Raw genomic sequence first — 24,192 nt, 5'->3', positions numbered from 1 at the left:
CATGGAGATTCAGTATTCTACATTAGTCTAGTAGCCAGCCCATAGAGCCCCATTGTGAACCCGCAAATGTTGATTATTATAAACTTTTATGATTGAAATGCAATATATAGGCCTAGTATATGAAATTAAAATTGGTTGCTAAGAGTTGCATGTTGAGCATTTTTTGTAATTAGCATAATTAGCTAATTATTAGCAAAAAACAGGAAATGGCTATAATGTGGCTTCTAGTTAACTTAGAAAGGTGATCTAAGACCCTAAATCCATGTTTGTGATGTCCAGAAACTCATTTCTTACCATGGTGAAGCCCTACAACCTTCCCTCATTAGCATATTTTGCATAAATTGTGTAAAAATGAGGCAAAAATCAGGATTTTTTTTTTTGTTTTTTTTTTATTTAATCAACAAAGAAAGACTGTAGGTTTTTGTTTTCATGTGCAGAAATGCTCCCCTTAAATAATTAATGTAATAAAACAAATAAATGAATGAATATTGGTAAGTTGCTAGCTAGCTAACTTCATATTAGCTAGTTACCTGACAGTAACATAACAGTAACAACATGTTATTACAAGTTTACTAATTTAATCCAAACAATCAATCTGAGATTAAAATTGAACTTTCCAATAATAATTTGTGTATTATTGTGATATTAATTTCAGCACACAGTAAGATCATTTCCAGCATACAGTAGGCTAACATCCTCACATGCAGGCTCCATCCACGAAGGACACACCCCGAGACTATCTTCCAGGTATCCACATACTTTCATCTGTATAACTATACATGTGTATATATATATATATATATATATATATATATATATAAATTGAATATATAATTTGAAATAAAGTGAATAATATACTTTAATCATTTTTCAGTGTCAGTATGGCCAGCACCCAGAACTGCCTCTTCCGACCATGCAATGGAAAAGGTCCACTTCAAGTTTTTCAGACCACAGCCATCAGGACAATCATCGCTCGAAGCAAAGAGAAGGGAGATGACCTCCAAACAAACCTAGAATCTCAATTGGCTTCAGAGGGGGACAATCTTGTCATTCAGGCACATAAAAACTGCTACTGCAATTATACATCCAAATCAAGGAACAGTGGGGGTGGTGGGAAGAAGAGGAAGGCAACAGAAGATCCTGGTCGTCGGGTTCTGAAATCACATATTAAACCTTTTGTGTTTAAAAGAGACTGTCTATTATGCACTTCCGGGATCTATGAACCACCACCCACGGCGTGACGTCTTTGAAGCCGAGAAGCCGGGAGTCACCAGGTAGCATGAAGCGTGTTGCCTTGGTAACGCCGGTGTTTTTCAGATTAAAATAAAATTTCGTTCATTGATTTCAAAATGGCTTAAAATGTGATTTTTGTGGACTAGAAAAATATGAAAATGATGACATTATAAACTATACAGTGGCGGTTCTGCCTATGTGCTGCCCTAGGCGAAATTACTGGCTTGCGCCCTTCCATGTTAGATACTACTCCTACCGGCCATGGCACCAGGCGGGCCGACCGCGGCACTGACCGCTCACCTGTCAGATCCCGCAGACCTGACCGGGTGGGCGCGGTACCAGCCGGTGCCGCGGCCGACCCGCCTGATGCAGGCCGGTGGCTTTTTTATTCAAACAAGATTTTGTCCATATAAAAAGTAGCCTATTTTCCAAAAATGGTCTTGAAAAAGAGGGGTCATCTTAAAATCAGGGTCGTCTTTTATGCGGGTCAATATGGTAGGCCTAGTCTAGAAAACTGGCGATTTTTTATTTTTTATTTTATTATTTTATTTTGATTAAATTTGCACTTCCGGGATCTATGAACTACCACCCACATGAAATTGACTTTCAGTGGACAGCGTTTGCGTGGTGGCCATACGACACGGATCCTAATTGACTTTCAGTGGACGCTGTTTCTGTGGTGGCCACACGTAATTATAACAGGTTATGTGCCAGGAGCACGCAATGCGTTGTTAAGAGGTTGTGCTCATTTCACGGATTTCTGTGAGATCAGGTTGGGTGGGGAAGATCTGCAACAGCAACGAGACCGCCTACAGAGACGAAGTCGACAGGCTAGTAGGATGGTGTAATGAAAACAACTTGACCCTAAGGGCCCTATCTTGTGCCTCCCGCTATCCGCTGCCACTACCCGCTACCCGCAAATTGCGGATTTAGGAGCTTCCGCTATCCCTAAACGGTATCTTGCGCCACCCGCTACCCGCTATCCTTATGCCGACTCCGTCATTTGCGCCTGGAGGTGTGTCCGTGGGCGTGTTTCATGCGCTATCCCTAAAGTTGCTATCTTGCGCACACACTTTAGGGAAAGCGGATAGCGGGTGGTCCTGACCACCCGCTATCCGCTATCCCTAAAGTTTGAGCTGTCACAAGAGCGCGCCCAGGCGGCTTCAATGCGCCCCGACGGAGCCTCGCCACGCACACGGTCGGACTGACCGGACGCCGCCGGAATGGACTGAGTATATTACTCATATAGACTGTTTAGAGGAAAGACTGTTTTAATTGGACACTTACCCCAGCACGTTTTATTGTTTTATCATAAGCCAGCAGCTGTGCTATATTTTTATTATTATTTTAATATTTTATTTGCCCAATCTACCTTGTCAATAAATTAGTTTACACATAGTTCCACCTCTGCCTCTTGTGTGTGTGTGGTGTGACCCGGGGATTTTACTCAATCAGTACAACCTTGTGACACGTCCACTTGGACACATGTGGCTCCATCTCCCGAATTAACTCGCCTATAATATAATATATAGCCTAATATGTATATAAAGCCACCTTGCTTTAGCCTCAGTAGAAGCCCTGAGAAAATCTACCTCCCGCTCTCCATCGCGGGTTTAGGATTTAGGATTTAGGATAGCGCATCCTGCCCTTATAGGCAATGGCACCTGGCACACTGATTGGTTTAACTGGCATAACACCCAAAACACACCTATTCATAATATAGCGGGTAGCGCAGGTGTTTTGCGGATAGCGGGAGGTGCACAAGATAGCAACTTTTACGGGGGAACGCCTCTTCCTAAATCCTAAATCCGCAAATAACGGGTTTAGGGAGTCTGGCGCAAGATAGGGCCCTATATGTCAAAAAGACAATAGAAATCAATGTGGATTTCAGGATTTCAGGAGGCACAGAGAAGAGCCCTCCCCCCTGCTTATTAATTATGTGGAAGTGGTGAGAGTGTCCAATTTTAAGTTTCTGGGGACATGGATCACAGAGGACCTTAAATTGGACGTCAGCACAACTTCCATAGTAGTTCCATTAAAAAAAAAAAAAAAAAAAAAGCACACCAGCAGCTTTATTTTTTTAAGGACTGTAAAAAAGAACAACCTGTCAGCAGACCTGCTTAAGACTTTTTATCACTGCTCTATTGAGAGCATTTTAACTGACTGCATCACTGCATGGTACGCAAATTGCACGGACAATGACAGGAAATCACTAAAACGAGTCATCAAAACAGCTGGAAAAATCATCGGTCTTCCCCTCCCCTCCTTAGATAACATCTTTCGGACTCGCTGTCTCCGCCATGCAAACAGCATCCTGCAGGACAACACCTACCCACTGCATCACCTCTTCTCCCTGCTCCACTCTGGCAGGCGCTTCTGGGCCTCCAAAGCTCGAACCTCCAGCCTGCAAAACAGCTCCCAGGGCCATCACAGAGCTCAGCAAGCAGCAGGGACTCTGTGCATAGAAGACTGTTACAGAGGCTGTGCAATATAACGGGGGCTGTGCAATGTGCTGGAGTGATGGGAGGCAGAAGGGGTTGGGTTGTGCAATATTTTTTTTTACTGTTGTTGACGATGTTTCATTTATTTGTGTATGGATATGTGAGATGAATGTTGATGATTATGATGATGATGGTAGGGCTTCTTACTCGTGTGTATGTGTGCACATGTAAGATACGCTTGTTTGGAGGCTGTTAGAGGTTGCACAACTATGTCTCATTGTGCTGTTTTTTAAACTGCATAATGACAATAAAAATGATTTGATTTGATTTTTTTACTTTTATAACTGTGAATGATGAAAAAGATTGTATGGGAGAAATTTATGTGTTTTATTTCACTGGTGAAGAAATCAGTTTCACTGCAAAAAAAAAATTACAAATAAATGTAATAAATATTGACCATTTTTCACATAGTTTGAATGTAAGTGATAATATATCAGTCAGTTGTTATTAAGTTTTAAAGCCTGAGGCTGATCTCAGTGAGTTTGTGGTTTTCAAAGTGAGAGAGCCGTGTCTCTCTACAGTCAGAGGTTTTTGTACGGCGCCTCAATGAGTTTGTATCACTGTGGTGGACTTTTGGTGGAGGAACCAGACTGAATGTTGACTGTAAGTACCTTTAATTTCTCCATGAATTCAAATTCAGTTTCTCTTCTCTCTTTATGGTTTTTATTCTTTGATTTTTATTCTTCCATTCTTTCGGTCCTTAGTCTTGAGCCTGATATTTAAAATTAAATGGTGCTTAAGTAACAATGATGTCTTATATGTCTCTTAATATTGACGAAAGATAATGAAAAGCAAAAAAAGAATAAGTTTGCTGTTTGATTTTTATGGAAAATTCATTTTACAGTTTATGGAGGCAGGTAATTTTATTGTCTACAAAAAAACAGTTTTCTATATTTATCTTTAAAGTTATTCTGATCATCTGACTGTTTGAAAAACTCTTGAATGTGAAGCAATATCATTACAAAAAAGCAAACAAAAAAAAAAAAAACAGAAAAAAGGGTGTGTATTCTGCCTGACAATTTGTGTAATTTTATTTTATTTTTTTTTTTTTTGATTTTATCGGTGTGATATATGAAAACATTCAATATGTTTAACTCGGCCATTCTACAAGACTAATGCTTTGAACAGCATGCCATCTTCATTGGTACTAATAATAATCCTCTATCATCAATATCAATTCTCAACAAAATACTGAAGTGGTTTAAATCAGGGAGTTAGAGAAGTTATTCCTGTCAGTGAACTTGATCTTAATTTTATTTTTTCAGTTATGGAGTGTATTTGTTGCCGTGTTTCAGTCGTGAACACAACTGTAGTAAACTGTCTGTCACAACATGTTGTCCTCCACAAAGAAATCTCGGTGGTAAAAAGATTTAACCTCCAGTGGATAATTTGTAATTATCAAACACTGATGTTTTAGGTTGTTAAAACTTTGTACATCGGAGCAAGAGTGTACAGCTTTCAACCTTTATTTTTAACAGTGAAACTTGTCTGTTGTCATGGTTGAGCAGTGATGCCTGTCTGTTGCCATGGTTACTGAGCTCAGAGAGGGAAGTGAAAGCTTGAAGACCAGTTCATCAAATCTCTCCCACTCCTGAATCTTCTGAGAAAGATCCTAAGAACCAGCAGCCTCCTCTGCCCTCCATGTTCTCCTCCTGCAATCCACAGGATGGACTTTGTTTTCCCTCAAAGTAACTTCTATTATCCTCTCTCTCTCTCTCTCTCTCTCAGTGGGTAACGCCCCTCCCACCCTGACGGTGCTGCCCCCCTCCAGAGAGGAGCTGCAGCAGGGGAGGGCCACGCTCATGTGCCTGGCCAACAAGGGCTTCCCCTCAGACTGGAGGCTGGCCTGGAAGGTGGACGGCAGCAGCAGCAGCAGCAGCAGCAGCTGGGAGCAGAGCAGGAGCCCCGGGGTGCTGGAGAAGGACGGCCTCTACAGCTGGAGCAGCACCCTGAGGCTCACTGCAGACCAGTGGAGGAAGCTGGGCTCTGTCACCTGTGAGGCCACCCAGGGCTCCCAGGCTCTGCAGGCCGAGACACTGAGGAGAGACCAGTGTCCCCAGTAACTGACCTGACTCACTGGGACTTCTGCTACTGGTTTCACTCTGCAGCTGCTCTCACTCTGCCTCATGCCTCTCTCTCTCTCTCTCTCTCTCTCTCATTAAATCTTTAAATAATCAATTATTTTTCTTGCTGTAATGCTGATACTCTATATATGTTTAAATAATAATTAAAAAAAATCTTTTTAACAAATTAGTCGTGTCGTTTGTCCTGATCTTCACTGATTTTAAAGCACGGGGATGGAGGAGTGGATTTTAGGTTCAGCTGGCACACATACTGTAAGATTTCAAAATGTAAATGAGGGTGTCAAACTTCAGGAAAGCTTCATTTAATTCAGAATAATGCTTCCCAGGCAAAGTAGTGATTAGGCCAAGCATCTTTCATGTGCTTTGTTACTGCTTAACTTGCTCTCATTGTTCTCATTATTCACAATTATAAAAATAAAACATTATATCATCAGCATATGGGAATGAGTGCTAGTTTGAACAATGACATAAATTTAAAGGAATGTCACTATTAATCTTCACCTCGCGCTGTTTGCAGAAGTCACACAGCATAATCAAGGATCCTTTCCACCCTGTCCACCACCTTTTTGAACTTTTGCCATCTGGCAGAAGATGCAGATCCATCAAAACACGCACCACACGATTCTGGAACAGTTTTTATCCCACAGCCATAACCACACTGAACAGTGACACAACACTAATGTAACATGTAATCTGTTAAACAGACATTTTATTGCACTATTGGTATTAGCCTCAGCATACATTGTTACTGATGTGTATGTGACGTTTTGCTGTGTGTTCAGTGAATGGATGTTGATGTGTGGAGGATAAGCTGTTTGGATCATTCAGCAGTGGTTTGGGGGGTCGGCATCAGGGCAGCTCACTTTGCTCCATGTTGTTGTGCTTTCAATGTTTCTGATTGGGCTTCTTCACTGGAACTGTCCTCTTCATTTGGAGGAACTTTCAGCTTGTTGAGGTGGGAGGTGGCTGTTTGAAGCTCAGAGGGAAAACTGACACTGACACTATGAATAAGATGATATGTTCTCATCAACTGTGTGTGTGTGTGTGTGTGTGTGTGTGTGTGTGTGTGTGTGTGTGTGTGTGTGTGTCCTCAGTGAACTGTATCAGTCCCTGCAGTAGCTTCCAGCTGCAGCAGTCACTTCAGTTTCTGTTCAGCCTGACTGAGGGAGGTTTTTGTACGATGCTTTTTCACTGTGTGAACACTCCTTTACTGTTGATAGAGTGGAAACTCTGACAGTAGTAAACTGCTGCATCTTCAGCCTGGACTCCCCTGATGGTCAGAGTGAAGTCACTCCCTGATCCGCTGCCTGTAAAACGACCTGGAATCCCTGATTCTCGAGTACTAGCATAGTAAATGAGGAGTTTAGGAATTTCTCCATCTCTCTGTTGGTACCAGGCTAAAAGTTGGTCGCCACTAGCAACATAAACATCCCGGCTGGTTTTACATGTGATGGTGACGGAGGCTCCCAGAGCAGCCCTCACTGCTCCAGGCTGAGTCACTGTGACCTGGCCTCTGGACTCTGAGGACACACAGACAAAAACACAAAGCAGCGTCATGCTTTTCTCCGCTTCATTTCAGAGGGACGGATCTTCATAGAGGAGAGGACTTTGATTCTCTGGACTTTACCTGTCAAGCAGCAGCAGAGGAGAGTCCAGATGAGGATGGAGCTCAAAGTCATGTTTGGATGAGGAGGATTTCTGGGGCTTCTGTTGTCATGAAGGACAGCTGTCAGTCATCCAGTCTTCAACTCTCAGGACTATAAACTCTCCCAGAGCACTGGAGCATGGTGCTGCTGATGCAAAGTGGCTCTCTATGGAAATGCTCTGACCCACTCCAACAGGGACATACATTACTCTCATCAGGACGTTTCTCAATTTATTCATTAATAATTGAGTACAATACCGCATACCGAAAAATACCGAAAATACCGATTTTCTACTACAGTACTAAAAAAAGTAATTTTCAGTACATTTTTAACTTCAAGTTCTTTAAATAAAGTAATTGCCTATATATGAACTGATGTGGAACAGAAATTTTAAAAATATTTGTTTCCAGTGTATAATAAAGGTTTTCTTCTCATATCATGTTTGTGTGTTGATGTGCATGAGAGGCTTCTTAAAGGGAAGTGAAACAGTGTGTGAGTGAGTGACTGCTGGAGCATAAAAACCATCTGACAGAAACTCCTTAAAGCCTGATGCTTCAGGAGCATCAGCTTCTTCTCCAAGCAGCTGACTGCTGCTCCAAGCCTCATCCAGACGGCCCAAAATGTCTCTGCTCTATAGAGGCCTCCAACATCAGGAGTCCGTTTTGCCTTCCCATCATCTTTCTCTCAACACTGCTTCTTCTCTCCATTTCTATCAACATTATTCCCTGAGGTTGACACCACCCACATAACGCCCACACACTCAAGCCAAGTTTCTGCTGGCCTCCTTCACTTTTCTCACATCTTCCATATTCAGAGCCTCAACCATAGAGTTCCACCTGTCTGCTTCCCCCTGCATATTCCACCTGTTGTTCTCCTCACAATGTTCTGGTCTTCTCACTGAAATGGACCGAGACCAATCAAACCCACCGACCTCATGTTTATTCATCAGATGTATCCGTCTCTCAGTCCATCTGAAAGCCTGGCAAACTGTCTTTCCCTTTAAAGATCTGAGATTCCTGCTCTTTCTGATCTGCTCTTCAGCTCAGAAAGCGCTCACCTAGCTACCTGCCCCTGGTTCCATTCACACTGACGGCAAATCCTCCACCTCCTAAATCAAGCTGCTTCTCCAGCCGTTCCTTCAGCATTGGAGTCACTATTCCAGCTTCTCACCATGGTGTTTCTCAACACATTATCCTCGTCATGAGTCACTTGTCTTCAGCAGTTTTTCTCTGTTGCCGCTCAGATGTGAAAGACCTTTGTTATTCACAGTCACCTCTATCTTCTCAGCAAGGTTTTGGGGGTCCGCTGTTCCCTGGAGGATCATTCAAATCGTTGTGTGTGTTTGCATATGTGTCCTGCCTCTCTGCTCTCCACCCGTTAAGAGGCCAGTGTTGATCAGTGGCTGTCCAGGCCTTTCAGAGCCACTGACACGCCGGCAGCACAATGATGATGTCACAGATTCTCCTGCTGGGCACCCTGGGGCTCCTTGTTCAGGGTGAGACTCTCTTCTGAAAACTTGGCTTCAGGATGCAACCAGCTTTACCACAATCATCTTCTGCTGTGATGGAGAAACACTGAGACCAGCAGCATTCACCTTCTTCCATCTGTTCTCCATGTTAAAGAAATCCTCCTCTTCTGTTTTCATATTCATCATCTTTCTCCAAGCTGTATTTGTCTCAATAACCCTTCTGCTCTTTTGGATATTTTCCAGATTCATCAGGAGAAACCACTCTGACTCAGTCTCCTGGATCTCAGTCTGTTAGTCCAGGACAGACTGTCTCTATCAGATGTAAAGCCAGTACAAGTATTAGTTACTACCTCCACTGGTATCTTCAGAAACCTGGAGAAGCTCCTAAACTCCTGATTAAATATGCCACAACCCTTCAGTCTGGAGTTTCAAGTCGTTTTAGTGGAAGTGGATCTGGGACTGACTTCACTCTGACCATCAGTGGAGTCCAGGCTGAAGATTCAGGAGTTTACTACTGTCAGCAGGGTTACAGCTACCCGTTCACACAGTGAAACGTCGTCGTACAAAAACCTCCCTCAGCTGGAGAGGAACTGATCTGACTCAACAGCTGCAGAGACAATGAAACACTAGAGACTTTGCCCTTCATGCTTGTACATATATTACTATATATTATATAAATATTACATATACTACATTTTTCAGAGAGATTTTAAGAAAGTACTCAGTGGCAGTTCTGCCCATGTTGCCGCCCTGGGCGAAATTGCTGCCTTGCGTCCTTCCATGTTACTACTCCTAACCCTCTCCGCTCCCCATTCACAGACGTTACTGGCCGTTACCGGAGCCCCTCCGGCCGCTAGAGGCGCCCCTCCCAGAGCCGGCCATGCTGTGCACGGCAGGGGCGCCGGCACCTGTACAAATACCTTTTTTTGGAAAAATGCTTTTTATATGGACAAAATCTTGTTTGAATAAAAAAGCCACCGGCCGCCATCGCCGGGCGGCTGCCCGCTTCGCCAATGCCTAAAACCGCTACTGGAAGTACTTTAGTTTTTATATTTGGTAAAAGGAACTTTTAAACTCATTCTTGTTATTTTTCTTGTTTTTCTTGTTCAGAAATAGTGCCTTTCATTCAATCACAAAAAATCACTACTCACTGACCACACTGTAAAATGCAATAGTTGCCCTGACATGCATTATATTAGTTAACTTTACTAGGTAATCAACAATATGCACTTATGACTGGTATTTATGAAGTAACAATCACTTGCATGGTGAAAAATGCAAAATACTTAATGTTTAGAGTTAAGATTACTTTATTTAGAGTTAAGCTCACTCGCAACAATAAGTAGCCAACAGTCACACTCTCACTGCACATTCAAAGAGGAAGTGCGCATGCGCAGTAACAAAAGTCTCCCGCTCAACTATGAATGCACCAGTCCAGCTGACTTGACTTTTGCGTTGTCTTGTTTATTCTTTTGGAGAAAGGTAATGTAAGGGAATGTGGCAGGATGGTCTTTTTCCTCCCCTTCTCCCTCCCCCTCACTCATTCCACACCAGGTGTGGGTCATTGCACGGCACTGATTGCGGGGCGGAGCCGCAAGTAATATAGCTGCTCAGGTGTGTCTGTTCAGTGTGCTACCTCGCCTCCCTTGGGCCGGCGCGGCGCGGCGCTCCGTGTGGTTTGAACTGTGGCGGTTGGCGTTGCTGACTTCGCCAGGTTCTCTCCACCTCTCAGCAATTGTAAGTCCCTTTTCGTTTTGTGGTGTTCGGGGTGTTTTTTATGGTGTCTGGGCCTTACACCTGCTTTACGTTGTGCTTGCAGTTGGGCTGTCTGCTGGCTGCAGATGTGTGGGATCGGAGTTGTCTATGCTGTGGTTCGCTCTCTTCCGCAGCGTTTAATTGGGGCCTGTTGCTTTCCCTATCCTCTCCGGCGGGGAAGCGGCGCCTTTGCTCCGTGGTAGGTGGCCTGTAGCCGGTTTACGCCTCTTCATTCACATTTAACACACGATTGTAATTGTCTTTTTTGTGTGTGTGTGTGTGTGCACGTTTCGCAGGCACGCTTTGGCCCGGCTGTGCGCTGCGGTGCTCCACTCTCCGGCGGTCAACACCCTGGTGCACCGGGACTCTACTGCTGTCTTGTCTATGGTCTTGTCTATGGTCTTGTCTTGTCGTGTCTTGTACTGTGTTGTCTATTATTTCATCTATTGTCTTGCATGCTGCCATGTAGCTATTGTTGTAGCCGTTGTTTTTGTGCTATATCGAGTTGCATTACACTGCTTTGCACAGCTACACTGTCTACTGTTGGCTCCCACCGTTTTGTTTTACTCCGCCTGTTTACTGCCAGTGACTACTATAAGTGCCGTGCTGTGATTGGCCGATCTCCCGCACCATTGTACGCTGAGACGAGCTACCATTGGCCCACTTTCGGGTCAGTCCCCCCTGATTCATTTTATATTTTGTTTTCCTGTATATTGCCTGTTATGAGGATTGTGTTTTGAGTTTATTACTATTTGCTCTGCTTTATCTTTTGTGTTCTTTCTTAATTTCGTTTTGTGTGTGTTTAATGCTTTGTTTGATTACTTCAAAGTTTAAGTGTGTTTAATTCATTGTTTATTCCTTTAGTTGTTTTGAGCTTTTTTCTCAGTTGTACTTGCTTTGATTTCCTGTTTGAGCATACTGGTACTGGCGACCCCAAGTGAGGTTTCTGTAGCTGCAGTATTATAGTATTTGAAAAGAAATCTGTCACTGGTTGTATTCCACCTTGTTTTAATATTTTTGATAATAAATCTATATTTTTATACTGATTTGTCTGGCCTGGGTGCATACGAACCTGTAAATTAAGTTCCTGGGGGTGAAATTCCCCCAGGTGGCGTTGTCGAGCACATTTAAATTCAAACCTTTTAGTAATATTTCTTTCAACCACCCGTTTTGCCACAGTAAGTTATCCAGCGTTTTTTTTGCCTGTTAATATATCTGAAGTACCGCTACGACTGTTAGCGTTAGCGAGCTAACGTTAGTGTTAGTTCGCTCGCTAACGAACCAAACAGGCATAATGTTAGCCTGTCCAGGCCATGGCCTGGAGGTCTGTTTGTTCATTCCGCTGTGCAGCCACCAGGAGGTTTCTGTACACTGTAATAAATTACCAGCATTTCACAATAATTAATAGTATTATTTTACAGTAAGTTGTTGTAATTAAGTTCCTCTGTAATATCCCAATGAATACCTGTAAAAACTACAGTATCCTTGGATTTTACAGCATTTAACTGTTATTTTACAGTAAAATCCTGCAATCAAAAACCCCTGTTATATCACAACAAGGTCTGTAATATCACAGCAACACAGTAAAAAAATGGAAGGATTTCACAGCATTCAGCAGTATTATTACAGTGAAATTTTGTATTCAGATATTCCCTGGTAAGTCACATGACATAACCAAACTCGGCACTGAACCTGAAGAGGCCATTTCCTTCTTCTCTTCTGGGCTGAATGGAGAAGGTGAGCTGCAGGCATAACGTCTGTTTGCACTACACCCATGCTATTTTAAGTGATATTAGCACCAGTGTTGCCAACTCCTCAGTAAGGAAAGTAGCTATTGGCTGTCCTAAAAGTCGCTAGAAGTCGCCAAATGACGTCATCGCCTAATTTGCATAATTGGCAATTTGCCCGTGATTGTAATGGATGCTGTAGGAGAGGAATAACATCGTAGGAGAGACAAAAAGTGAGTAAAAAACATCCTAAATATGTTTTAGAACTACAAATTTACGGGAAGGGCGGGACCAACGGCGGCTTTGCGCATGCGCGATTCATTTGCTGCCTGGACGCGGAGTGGTGGGTCTCCTCTCTGCTCCTCTCCTGACTGCAGCTGCCTGCGACTGCCGCGCGCGGCTCGAGGCTGTGACCACCTGTGAGGACTTTGGGGCGGGGGAGGGGCTCGCGGCAGCACCCGCTGCTCACTGAGAACAGGAACTGCAGAGGAACGATACGAGCTTTCATGTCAGTTTCCAAAATACCAGAAGTCTCCAGTAACACCAGGAAAAGTCACTAGATTTGTCGCTAGTCGCTTTTGACAAAAAAAGTCGCCATGGGGAGTTGGAAAGTCGCCAGATATAGCGAGAAAGTCGCCAAGTTGGCAACACTGATTAGCACTATTAGCTAACTAGCTAACGTTAGCTAGCTGTAGCATTTGCCCATGTGGTCTGATATAGGCTAGCTAACGCTAGCTAGCTAACGTTAGCGTTTGCTATTTACCACAGCCGATCTTATTATTTAAATTTGAATACCTAAATACTGTACATTATGCTTTTACTGAACTGTTGAGTGTGCATATGATAAGATTATGAAGGATGATGACTCAACTTGATACATGCTGCCTGCAATACATAAGTCTATTTAAAACTGAAACTATCTTTGCTTATTAACAGGTTCTTCTTGGGCATCAATCCTGAAAGAGGCTCAAAGACCAGGAAGCGACAACAATGAACCCTCATATGAGCACCTTTTGAGGAAACTAACTGACTTTGAGTGGGCATCTTAGTTTTTTGTTTTTTTTTGCTGCAGCAGTTGTCAGGCTCAGTTTTGAGTAGTTCTTTTTGTACTTTTTTTTGAAGACAACTTTGCACTATAAGGTTTATGTACAACGCTGTTGCATCTGGATTATAGAATGTTTGAGACTGAGAGGAGCGCCTGACCCCTTCACCACATCCCTTCATCGCTCTCTCCCTTCCTCTCTTACCTTGCCATGTAGGGCTCACTCCCATTCTCTTACTGTTATTGGGACACAGCTGGGGAGTTGAATGGCAAGTTTCTGCACAGTTTCTCTGCATTTTAAGATGCTTTGAAAAGTTTGACTAGGACTAGGAAGTTGAATTTCTTGAATTCTTGAATTTCTTGGCATTTATGTTGAATAACCCTTTATTTGTAAATAAATATGCCATTGGGCTAACATTGACTTTACCTCAGAGTTGTGTGTTGGTGTCTTAATTGTACAATAATTGTAAATTCACAGTAAATGGAAACTTCATCTGCATTACTTTCACAGTAAATTATTGGCCAATTTTTGCATGATTTCCACAGTATACATAGTAAATTCACAGTAAGTTACTGTCAACTTGTGCATTCCTTTCACAGTACACACTGTAAAAGTACAGGGCCTTATTGTAATGATATACAGCAAAAGGTTGTACTTCCCCAGTAATGTACTGTAATATCACAGTAATTGCTTTGTCATTGAAGCTGTGAAGTTACAGTACACAGTTGTGCTTTTACAACAATGCATTATAATATCACAGATGTGAAATTACAGTAAATTGCTGTGAGTACATTTCACAGTATATTGCTGTAATCCTTACTGTGAAAGTCATGCAAAACTTATCCAATAATTTATTGTGAATTCACAGCGAAAAATTTTGCAGTGTACGACCAAACATTTGTTTCAGTGTCAGGTGTTGGTAACTTGTTTGACTTCTGTACATTGCTCAGGAAGCATGACAAGAGCCAGCTAGCTAGGAAATACTTGCTATCCAAATTTTGCATCCTTCTATGGGTTCCCATGTTCATGTTGTAACTTCTCTTGAGTTGAAGGTGACTTGAATATAAACACAGACTATCCCAACATCTGACACACACATGGAGTTTAAGAATATGTGTTCATTGTCAGAGCTCAATGTGCCGTGATAGTTATAAATTATTACTTTTTGGGGTCTGAGTTGTTTTTCAAGGTGCAATTTTACTGTAGTAAGTATTTTTAAAACATGACCTCCACCTCTGATATTTAAAAAGAATCTTAAGACATCTTTTAACCTGAATTTTAAGCGAGGTGCCTCCATTATTAGTTTATTAATATAATGCTATCTTTTGTGCCCTTGCTCACCTATGCTTTTTTTGTTGCGCTGTCTTTCTATCATGTGCTATATTAATTACATGACCACCTTTAAAGAGAAACTATGCAGGATTTTTTCCCGTGGCTATGCTACATTGATTTTTACCTTTATTAAAAAGCTCCAGAGCAATTGTGATTGTTAACTACATGACTTGTGACTTGTTATGAGTGAGAATTAAGGCTGAGCAATTTTATCGATTCTGCGATATATATCGATATTTTGTTTCCCCAGAAAGTATAGTTTTTTTCAGCCGCGAGTATTGATGCATTAAGCCCCATTCAAATCCCCCATGTTCCGTCTGGCGCTCTGCTCGCCGCCCATTTCCCCCGTTCGCGTTGCAGGAGAGCGATTAGGTCAGCCAGCCGCTAGTGTCGATGTAGAGCATATCTAACAAGTTACCCGTCTAGGTACTCTCTTTACACAGACGCCGACGTCTTTCTCTAAAGCTAAAAGATTCAGGAGAGAGGCGGCGGATATAAATCCAGCACCTTCAATCCATGTCAGTGTGCTACAACAGCGCACTGATAGATTGTGTAACAAAGCGAAGAGTTGTCACTCTGCTCTATTTTCCCTGGATAACAGCGCACACTGGCTTAGCTTGTCTATTCAGAGAAGAGGTATCACTTCGGCTTATTTTTCAATCTATGTTATCACATGCATACCACTGCTCATTCATTGCTAGCTGAATTGTTAGGACTGTTTGATAAGTAATTTATATTTTTAAAATAATTAACAAATTGTTAAATTTAACATATTGTTAAATTATTGGAGTCAAGCCACACTAATTTTCTCATCACATCTTTGATTCATTTTGTCCAGCATTTGCAAATTGTAGACTCTCTGTCCAGTCAGAGCCATATATTGTGTAATTGATTGATGCTTTCAGTTTTCAGTTCAATTAATTCAATCCAAGTCAATGGAACACTCACAAGATGTCACCAAAATCACTGTCCCTTTAAAATCTTTCAGAAAATAATGTAAGTGTATCGAATCATATCAAATCGTATCGTTGGCCGAATATTGTGATATATATCGTATCGTGAGCTGAATATCGTGTATCGTGAGATTAGTGTATCGCTACAGCCCTAGTGAGAATGGAGGCTCTCTGCCTTCCACCTGGCGTCTCATTGCTGAAAGCCAACCTTGTAACATCCAGGGATGCAAACAGCGCGCCGAAAAGCGCAACTCGCTTTTTTCGTGCCCATTTGGGTGACTTGTGTGAATCGTGCAGATCCGATGAGGTTTTTTTTTTTTTTTTTTTTTTTTTTTTTTGGCACAATAACAACTGCACCGGCACCGCACCAGCCAAAAGGCAAAGAAACTTTCCAGGCTACAGCAGCGCACTGACAGCTTAGCTTGTCTATTCAGAGAAGCGGTATCATTCATTCATTCATTCATCTTCTAAACCGCTTATCACTAGGGTTGCGAGGGGGTGCCGGAGCCTATCCCAGCGCTCATAGGGCGAAGGCAGTGAAACACCCTGGACAGGTCGCCAGTCCATCGCAGGGCAGACAGACAAACACTGACATTCACACACACAGTCACACCTAGGGGCAATTTAGCTTCTCCAATTCACCTGACCTGCATGTCTTTGGACAGTGGGAGGAAACCCACGCAGACATGGGGAGAACATGCAAACTCCACACAGAAAGGACCTTGGGTGGGAATTGAACCCAGGACCTTCTCACTGTGAGGCGACAGTGCTAACCACTGCACCACCGTGCCGCCCAGAAGCGGTATCACTTCGGCTAATTTTTCATATTCAATCTGTGTTATCACAGGCATACTACTGCTCATTCATTGGTAGTTGAATTGTTAGGTCTGTTTGATAAGTAATTTACATTTTTAAAACAAATAATAATTTAACATATTGTTAAATTATTTGACTCATGCTTACTGGTAAACATCTACTCCTTCAAGATAATTTATTATGTTCTGCAACTCATAAGCATACACTAACACTAAATACCGAGTGTTTGAGCAACATATCTCCTCTGTGCTACAAAAGATCCGTGGTAAAAAGTAACAGTTAAGACTACACAAATATACATGTCATAACATTGTATATGATAAATAATGTTATCCATTGCTCCATGTATTGATTTTTCGCTGGCTTTGTTGTAAACAAATGCACATTCTTTGCACAATATTGTTTGTCTTTTTCAGAACAAGTGCTCAGAGCTTCTGAAGAGCTGCTTTGTCAACGTGGACCCATTGCATTGGAGGTGAGATGCCAGTAGCTTATATTCTTGGGGACATTTCAGTTTAAAAAATCCTCCAAACTTCTTGGAAGCCATAATCCATATGTCCGGAACCAGTGACATGCAGATTTATGTGCAAAAGATGACATTTTATCTATGTTTACAGGCTAAATCCATCTGTATGCCATTCGCTTTGAGGCGCATTCACACGTGCACGAGCTGTCACGTGACCAGAGAGAGAACATTCAAATGGTGCTCAAAGCGAATGGCATAGAGACGTATTTAGCCTGTAATCATATAGAAAATACCATCTTTTGCATGTAATTTTGCATGTTGCGGGTTCCTGACGTATGGATTGTGGCAGATGAGAAGCTTTGAGGATTTTGAAGCTTTTTTGGAGATACTTTTATTTGATTTTGCCCGTGTTTACTGTAGACATCCACTGTTTGTAAAAAATACAGAAAGCTGTTTCCCCGTGGAGCTCCAGCAGTGCTAGAGGGCTAAAGAAAACTTCCCCTGACATCTTACCTGCAAGGTGGTGAGTAGATGATAACTATATTTTGATTTTTGGGTGAACTATTCCTTTAAGGAGTTATAAGCATCAGCAGTAGAAACCTTTTTGACAAAGTGTTGTGCCTTAATTAGATTAAATTGAGAGACTATTCTTACTTAAAATCAATAAATAAAAATAAAAAAGTCGGACATCTGAGAAATTCTGACTTTTTTCCTTAGAATTCTGACTGTTTCCAGGAACATTTTTTTACACCCCTGTATTATTATTATTTTTTTTTTCCAGTGGCTCTAATACTCTCCTCATCTTCTGTAATTATGTCATTCTGCCTCGTGACTGAATACTAAGGGCTCTAGTTTCGCAGACCAGGCGAGGCGGCGGCGTAGCGCAGATGCGCTTCGCCAACTGGGTGTGGCCAGGCGGATTTTCCAAGTTTGGCACGCCGTTCTCGGTGGCGCAAGTACTCCGCCGTCCCTCCTACCGGCGCAAGGGAGGAGAGAAGGCATGGAGTGGGTTTGACACAGCCGATTCACATTTAACCAATCAAATGAGCCCCTGTCCTTGCCTTTAAAATGCGCTGCGTGAAGGCGTAATGAAAGTTTACACAGCTGACATGGAGGTCTATTGCCGCAGGCGGAGCGGAGCTCAGGAGACAGGCGCGGAGCGGAGACCGGCGAGCAGTGCGGACACGTCACCAAAACCTCACAGGCAGGCTTCCGGAATGTCAGACACATGAACGATGCAATAAATACCGAAAAAAACACTATTCAATGCTACGATCATAATCAGCACATACATATATCTCCATATCAACTGTCCCATCACAGCTGATGTCAGATCAAAGGAGATTGCCGAATCTGTCGGCACCTCCCCCCGCTGCGCCGCCACTCCCATCTCGGCGAACCTCCGCCTGCGAAACTTGGACACTGTCCGCCTCTGCCGTTTCGCCGGTCGAAACTAGCTCTGCGCGGGGTTCGCCTCACTGCGCCACCCCGCGCTGCGCCGGGAAACTAGAGCCCAAAGACTCAAAATTATATCTGATTTTTTTCCCCCATAAAACTAGTGATTACCCATTGTAACCAAATTGAATGGTTCAAAATATCACATTTGAGACACAAATATAAGAGACAGAAATAGTGGAGACATCCTATTTTTCAGTGTAACCTTAGTACAGACAAACTTCTCACTTAGTAGGCTACAAACTCCTGCTTCTAAAATCTTTATCAGGCAGTTTCATCAACATCATCATCACATCTTCATTACACCACTGTCTTCTTCTCATCTTCATCAATAAATCATCATCATATTTACACTCTAAAAGCTTATTGTTACCTTGTAACAATAAAATATTGTTCGTGGTAGTCGCTTCTTGCTTCTGACTGCCTCTCATCAGGTGGTTGACTTTTCGAGCTCGTTGTTTTCACCGTAGATCAACAAAACTGACCGCCGTTTCCAGGTGCAACGCTCTAAAGCGGCTTTCACAAAGCACGCGCACAGCACAGACCGCGGCTGGCTCAGCCATTCATTGTGTATGTGATCACGGAGCACACTGGTCTGCGTTTATTTTTAGAAATCTAGATGATTAACATCATTAGATATGCACTACTCTTGCAAAGACAATGCAGTATAGTCATACATTTATTATAAAATTCCATGTGAAGTCACACACACAACAGGTAACAGGTGAAATCACAAGAAATGAGAAAAAAATACAGCCTTTGTTCATGTAACATAATTTATTAAGAAGCATTAGTTCAGGTAATTCATAAATTAAAAAATGTATTTGCCTCTTTACACGGTGCATCCGAAGCTGCTGTGCTGTCCACCAGAGAAAAACTGCGCCAGAACGGAAAACTACTTCCTAGCGTCTGTTTCAGTCGCGTAGCAACCAGCGCCACATACGTGCACGCCGTGCATGCGTGCCGTTCATGACGAACGCCTTTGTGTAAACAGAGCTGCATTCAGATTATGGAACTTGGTTCAGTTACCGCCTGATGAAAACACACCAAGAGAAAATTTCAACCACCGCTACAGCTGCTACATTTTGGCCTGCTGGAGGTGCTAGAACAAAGCAAGGCTCAACAACAACACACACAATGACAGGAAACACACTGCACATCATTGGAGACATTACAAACTCAAGCAAGGAGCACAAGTGGCAAAACAAAAGGTCCATACACTCTACAGTTACAGTTGTCTCCAAATTTATTCTGGATCACCTCATAACAATGTTCATCTTAATCGCACACAGACTATTTCATCGTCATTTCAGCATCAACTGAGGCTGAGACCAAATTTCAAACTCTAGCACCACAGCCTGTTTTAACTGAGTGGATGTGTTACCTGCATACTCAGTGTCCGTGGACACAAACAATCAACAATGCAGAACCATTGTGACGTCATGCCGTCCGTCACAAACACGTATCTGTGCAGGTGACTGTAAAGTACTGAGCACTGTCCCAGGTGTTGTCTATGCTGCGCGTGCGTCCTCATCATCTGGGTGACTGGTGACGTCACTGGCCGGAGCAGCAGAGGCCATAAAAAGCCGGCTCGGCAGCAGGTGTGTGTCGCACATGCTGGAGTTGGTCTTCGGCTGGTCTGAGACCAGGTTAGGCTGCCTGTATAGGGCTGGCCGCTCGGCAGTGTGTGTCCGCTCTCCAAGTTCAGCGGGGGGGGTGTCCACATCTGCTGGATCTGCTCTCAGACTGAGCAAAGACCAAGCGAGTCTCGCCTTTCCCAGGCGGGCTCTCCAGCTGGCTCTGCTAGCTGCACAGCAGGTGCGCCCCTCAGGCCGGTCTCCGGTGGTCGGTGCAGCCTGCACAGAGACTATTAGTCCAGTCATTTTAGGAAAAAACCTAGGACAAATTGCAAGAGAAAAAAACTCTTGCAATTTGCTTCTCTTGCACTTTGTCCTAGGTTGACCCCAATTTTGGGCTAAAATTACTGGACTATAAGGGTCGACAGACTGGTGATGCTGACGGATGCAGGCGCTCTCTTCTGCTAGGAGGAGCCAATGCCTGCATCACGGTTGTCATGGAGACGGTCCATTGGCCTGCTGAACATCTGGTCGCAAGGACCGTGCTGTTGTCCAGACTGCGCCACCATGATGTGCCAAGAACTGCTCCGTGGCTTCTGGTCAGGGTCACCGACATGAAGACTGCGGTCGTTACCGTTAATACCATACCGCCTGCGCTTGCTCCTTGATACGGGGACGGGACCTGGGGTGTGTGTGTGTGTGTGTGTGTCTTGTGTGTCTTGTCCTTTCCAATTATGTTTTTTCAGTTTCAGCTTTTAATTTAAAATACTCCAATTCAAGATCCATTTAGGGCTACTGTACCTGTTGCCCAACGATTAAAAAAAAAAAAAATGAATTAATGTATAAATAAAAAAAATTAAAAAGTAACATGTCTTCTATTCCTTGTGGCTGCAGTGAACCAGTTTTCCCTCCAGTTCATATGTCTCATTTCTTTGTCAGTAATAGGAAATAACAGCACCGTCCCCCTGATGCCCCTGTTTGACACAGCATCTCTAAAGTGTCCTGTACAGAGCCAACAACCACAAGAAGAAATGGCCCGCGTGTGCACGCTGCTCTGCACAAATCTGCGCCGTCATAGATCTATGTGCGCTGTACCCAGCGCAGAGCACGGCCCAAACCGCACGCTATGTGAAAGCCGCATCACAATGTATAATCTTTGTTCGGGGGGGGGGGGCCACAGCGGGGTCCAGACTCAGTGTTACGGGGGCACTGGCCCCTGCTGGCCCCTCCTCAGAACCGCCAGTGTTATGGCACAGTTTGATAGATATTTAACTTTATTATATCAGCTAGGTTTCACAAAGTAAAATGAATGTCGGTCAGGTCATTCCTGTCACAGTGAGAGAGTCGTGTCATTGAGACAACCATGAGGTTTTCAATGAATCAGTTGCTCTCTGGACTTTTAGTGGAGAAACAAAACTGATTGTTGAAAACAGTTTCTGCATACATGTTAAATATGATATGATTCATTAAATCCTGTTTCCTGCTTTCACCATGATGTCTGACTCACAGCTGCTTTATTGCACTTTTCTTTACACATTGTGGACAAACTGAGTAAAGTCAACAACTTACATGTCAGAAAAGAGTGAAAAGAGCATGACTTCCTTTGCTGTGTTAAACTATACTGATTGGTACATTTCACTTTTTAACCTGAAATTCTGAGCTCAGTGAAAACTAACTTGAGCAGAATGTGGATAAAGATGAGAGAAAGAAAAATAAATCAATCTTGAAGTCCCCAAACCACAAACCCAAATCTGTGTGAGGCCTGACATCTGCTGGCGGACATCAGGACACTGAATCGGTGACATGCTATAGACAAGTTTATGAGCTGTTTCCGCTCTACATCCTAAACTCCTCCCATCGATGCAATCCATTTCCGTTTTGGCGTGCTGGTTTGTTTTTAGCCACAGACATACATAGGTTTTTAGCTAGCTAGCTCTGTCCTGCCGACGAAAGGAAATTAAAGATGGATACTTAAAAAAAAAAAAAAAGTGGTTCGGGAACGACATGTGCGGTAGTGTGCCGGCCTAGTTAACCTGAAGAGTCCACTGATCAGAGCCTCGTGAGGACCCTGTCTATCAGCACCCAGCCATGTTGTTCATTAAATACAGATAAACACGACAAATACTGTGTGCATTGTAGTTTTTAATATTATATATGAATATTTTTATAGTGATGTAATTACGTGGGCTGCGTCTGTATTTTACGGTTTAATACCTGTTAGGATTAAACACGTTCTCTTTCTTGTTGAAGCCATTTGTTTAGTTTCCTCAAAGCAATTCATTCATCCAGTGTTATTAATGTACAGCATGAGCTTACTATGAATGATGAACTGTGTTAAAAGAAACTGTTACGCTAAGGAACATAAGGCCTAGCATTCATGATCGTAGTTCAGTGCAATAATGAAATGAAATTACATTTTTACATTTACATAAACTTTTATTTTCACACAAACAGTAAAGGTGGTTGAATCGTGTTCCCATTGTAAGGACATAATTATTCAAATTGAAACCTCACGAGCAGCGAGCTACATGTCCAGTCGAAGCTGCGTTAGCATGGAAGTTTGTTTACACCGGCATACGCTGCGCAAACTGCTTCCGGCGGAAATGAAGTGCATTTTTGTAGGGTAATGGCGTCCCCCGGGGTTTGGCGCGTAAACTTGTCTATAGGCTGATTCCAGGTGATGTCATCTGCTGCAGAGCACAGCAGGTGGTGATATCACCTGACTGGAACCACAGATCAGCCAATTACAGTTGGCCAGTTGAGCTCACATCTTCTCATAAGTAGACATGAGGCCTTAAAGGACCATCCCAGTGACTCTGAATGTTCAGTGTCAAATCTATAAAATGTTCCTGCTGATCTTTTCCCAAAGCAAGCAGTGGTATTTAAGAACTCACATATCATTTTCCTCCCTTTTATTACAGCCATTGGTTTCCATTCATTCCACTATGACATGAAAATGGACTTTCAGAGACTTCAAGCTGTCATGCAGCAGTGGTTTGGGGGTCGGCATCAGGGCAGCTCACTTTGCTCCATGTTGTTGTGCTTTGAATGTTTCTGATTGGGCTTCTTCACTGGAACTGTCCTCTTCATTTGGGGGAACTTTCAGCTTGTTGAGGTGGGAGGTGGCTGTTTGAAGCTCACAGGGAAAACTGACACTGACACTATCAACAAGATGATATGTTCTAATCAACTGTGCGTGTGTGTGTGTGTGTGTGTGTGTGTGTGTGTGTGTGTGTGTGTGTGTGTGTGTCCTCAGTGAACTGTATCAGTCCCTGCAGTAGCTTCCAGCTGCAGCAGTCACTTCAGTTTCTGTTCAGTCTGACTGAGGGAGGTTTTTGTATGACGCTTTTTCACTGTGTGAACACTCCTTTACTGTTGATTTCATGGACACTCTGACAGTAGTAAACTGCTGCATCTTCAGCCTGGACTCCACTGATGGTCAGAGTGAAGTCACTCCCTGATCCACTGCCTGTAAAACGACCTGGAATCCCTGATGCTCGAGTATTAGCATCGTAAATTAGCAGTTTAGGAGTTTCTCCATCTTTCTGTTGATACCAGGCTAAATAGTGGTTGCTGCTCCACACATAAACATTCTGGCTGGTTTTACATGTGATGGTGATGGAGGCTCCCAGAGCAGCCCTCACTGCTCCAGGCTGAGTCACTGTGACCTGGCCTCTGGACTCTGAGGACACACAGACAAAAACACAAAGCAGCGTCATGCTTTTCTCCGCTTCATTTCAGAGGGACGGATCTTCATAGAGGAGAGGACTTTGATTCTCTGGACTTTACCTGTCAAGCAGCAGCAGAGGAGAGTCCAGATGAGGATGGAGCTCAAAGTCATGTTTGGATGAGGAGGATTTCTGGGGCTTCTGTTGTCATGAAGGACAGCTGTCAGTCATCCAGTCTTCAACTCTCAGGACTATAAACTCTCCCAGAGCACTGGAGCATGGTGCTGCTGATGCAAAGTGGCTCTCTATGGAAATGCTCTGACCCACTCCAACAGGAACACACATTACTCTCATCAGGACGTTTCTAAAATGATTCATTCATAATTGAGTATAATACCTCAATGTTTCTTTTTCCAGATTTTTGCAGAAAAGACAATATGTTAATGTACATTTACACTGAGGTCTAAA

At 43.0% G+C, this 24,192-nt stretch overlaps 4 gene segments (V, D, J or C); 2 read left to right on the top strand and 2 right to left on the bottom strand.

Annotated features, from left to right (window-relative positions):
- Nucleotides 1-4,306: 4,306 nt before the first annotated feature.
- Nucleotides 4,307-5,849, top strand: LOC115367569 (Ig kappa-b4 chain C region-like; the record flags this gene model as incomplete). The annotated part of the segment is given in 2 exon segments: nucleotides 4,307-4,337; nucleotides 5,463-5,849. Coding segments are annotated over 2 exon segments (366 nt in total), but the record flags the coding sequence as incomplete, so codon positions are not given.
- Nucleotides 5,850-7,006: 1,157 nt separating this feature from the next.
- On the bottom strand, nucleotides 7,007-7,497 carry LOC115367886 (immunoglobulin kappa variable 4-1-like). The segment is given in 2 exon segments: nucleotides 7,007-7,338; nucleotides 7,446-7,497. Coding segments are annotated over 2 exon segments (384 nt in total).
- Nucleotides 7,498-8,907: 1,410 nt separating this feature from the next.
- Nucleotides 8,908-9,483, top strand: LOC115367562 (immunoglobulin kappa variable 6D-21-like). The segment is given in 2 exon segments: nucleotides 8,908-8,959; nucleotides 9,176-9,483. Coding segments are annotated over 2 exon segments (360 nt in total).
- A 13,923-nt stretch (nucleotides 9,484-23,406) lies between these two features.
- On the bottom strand, nucleotides 23,407-23,897 carry LOC115367884 (Ig kappa chain V region 3381-like). The segment is given in 2 exon segments: nucleotides 23,407-23,738; nucleotides 23,846-23,897. Coding segments are annotated over 2 exon segments (384 nt in total).
- Between the last annotated feature and the right edge of the window lie 295 nt (nucleotides 23,898-24,192).

The sequence above is a fragment of the Myripristis murdjan genome, chromosome 11, assembly GCF_902150065.1.
Source record: "Myripristis murdjan chromosome 11, fMyrMur1.1, whole genome shotgun sequence".
Classification (NCBI taxonomy): Eukaryota; Metazoa; Chordata; class Actinopteri; order Holocentriformes; family Holocentridae; genus Myripristis; species Myripristis murdjan.
The sequence above is the reverse complement of the archived record's forward strand: the minus strand, read 5'-3'. Positions and strand labels throughout refer to the sequence as shown.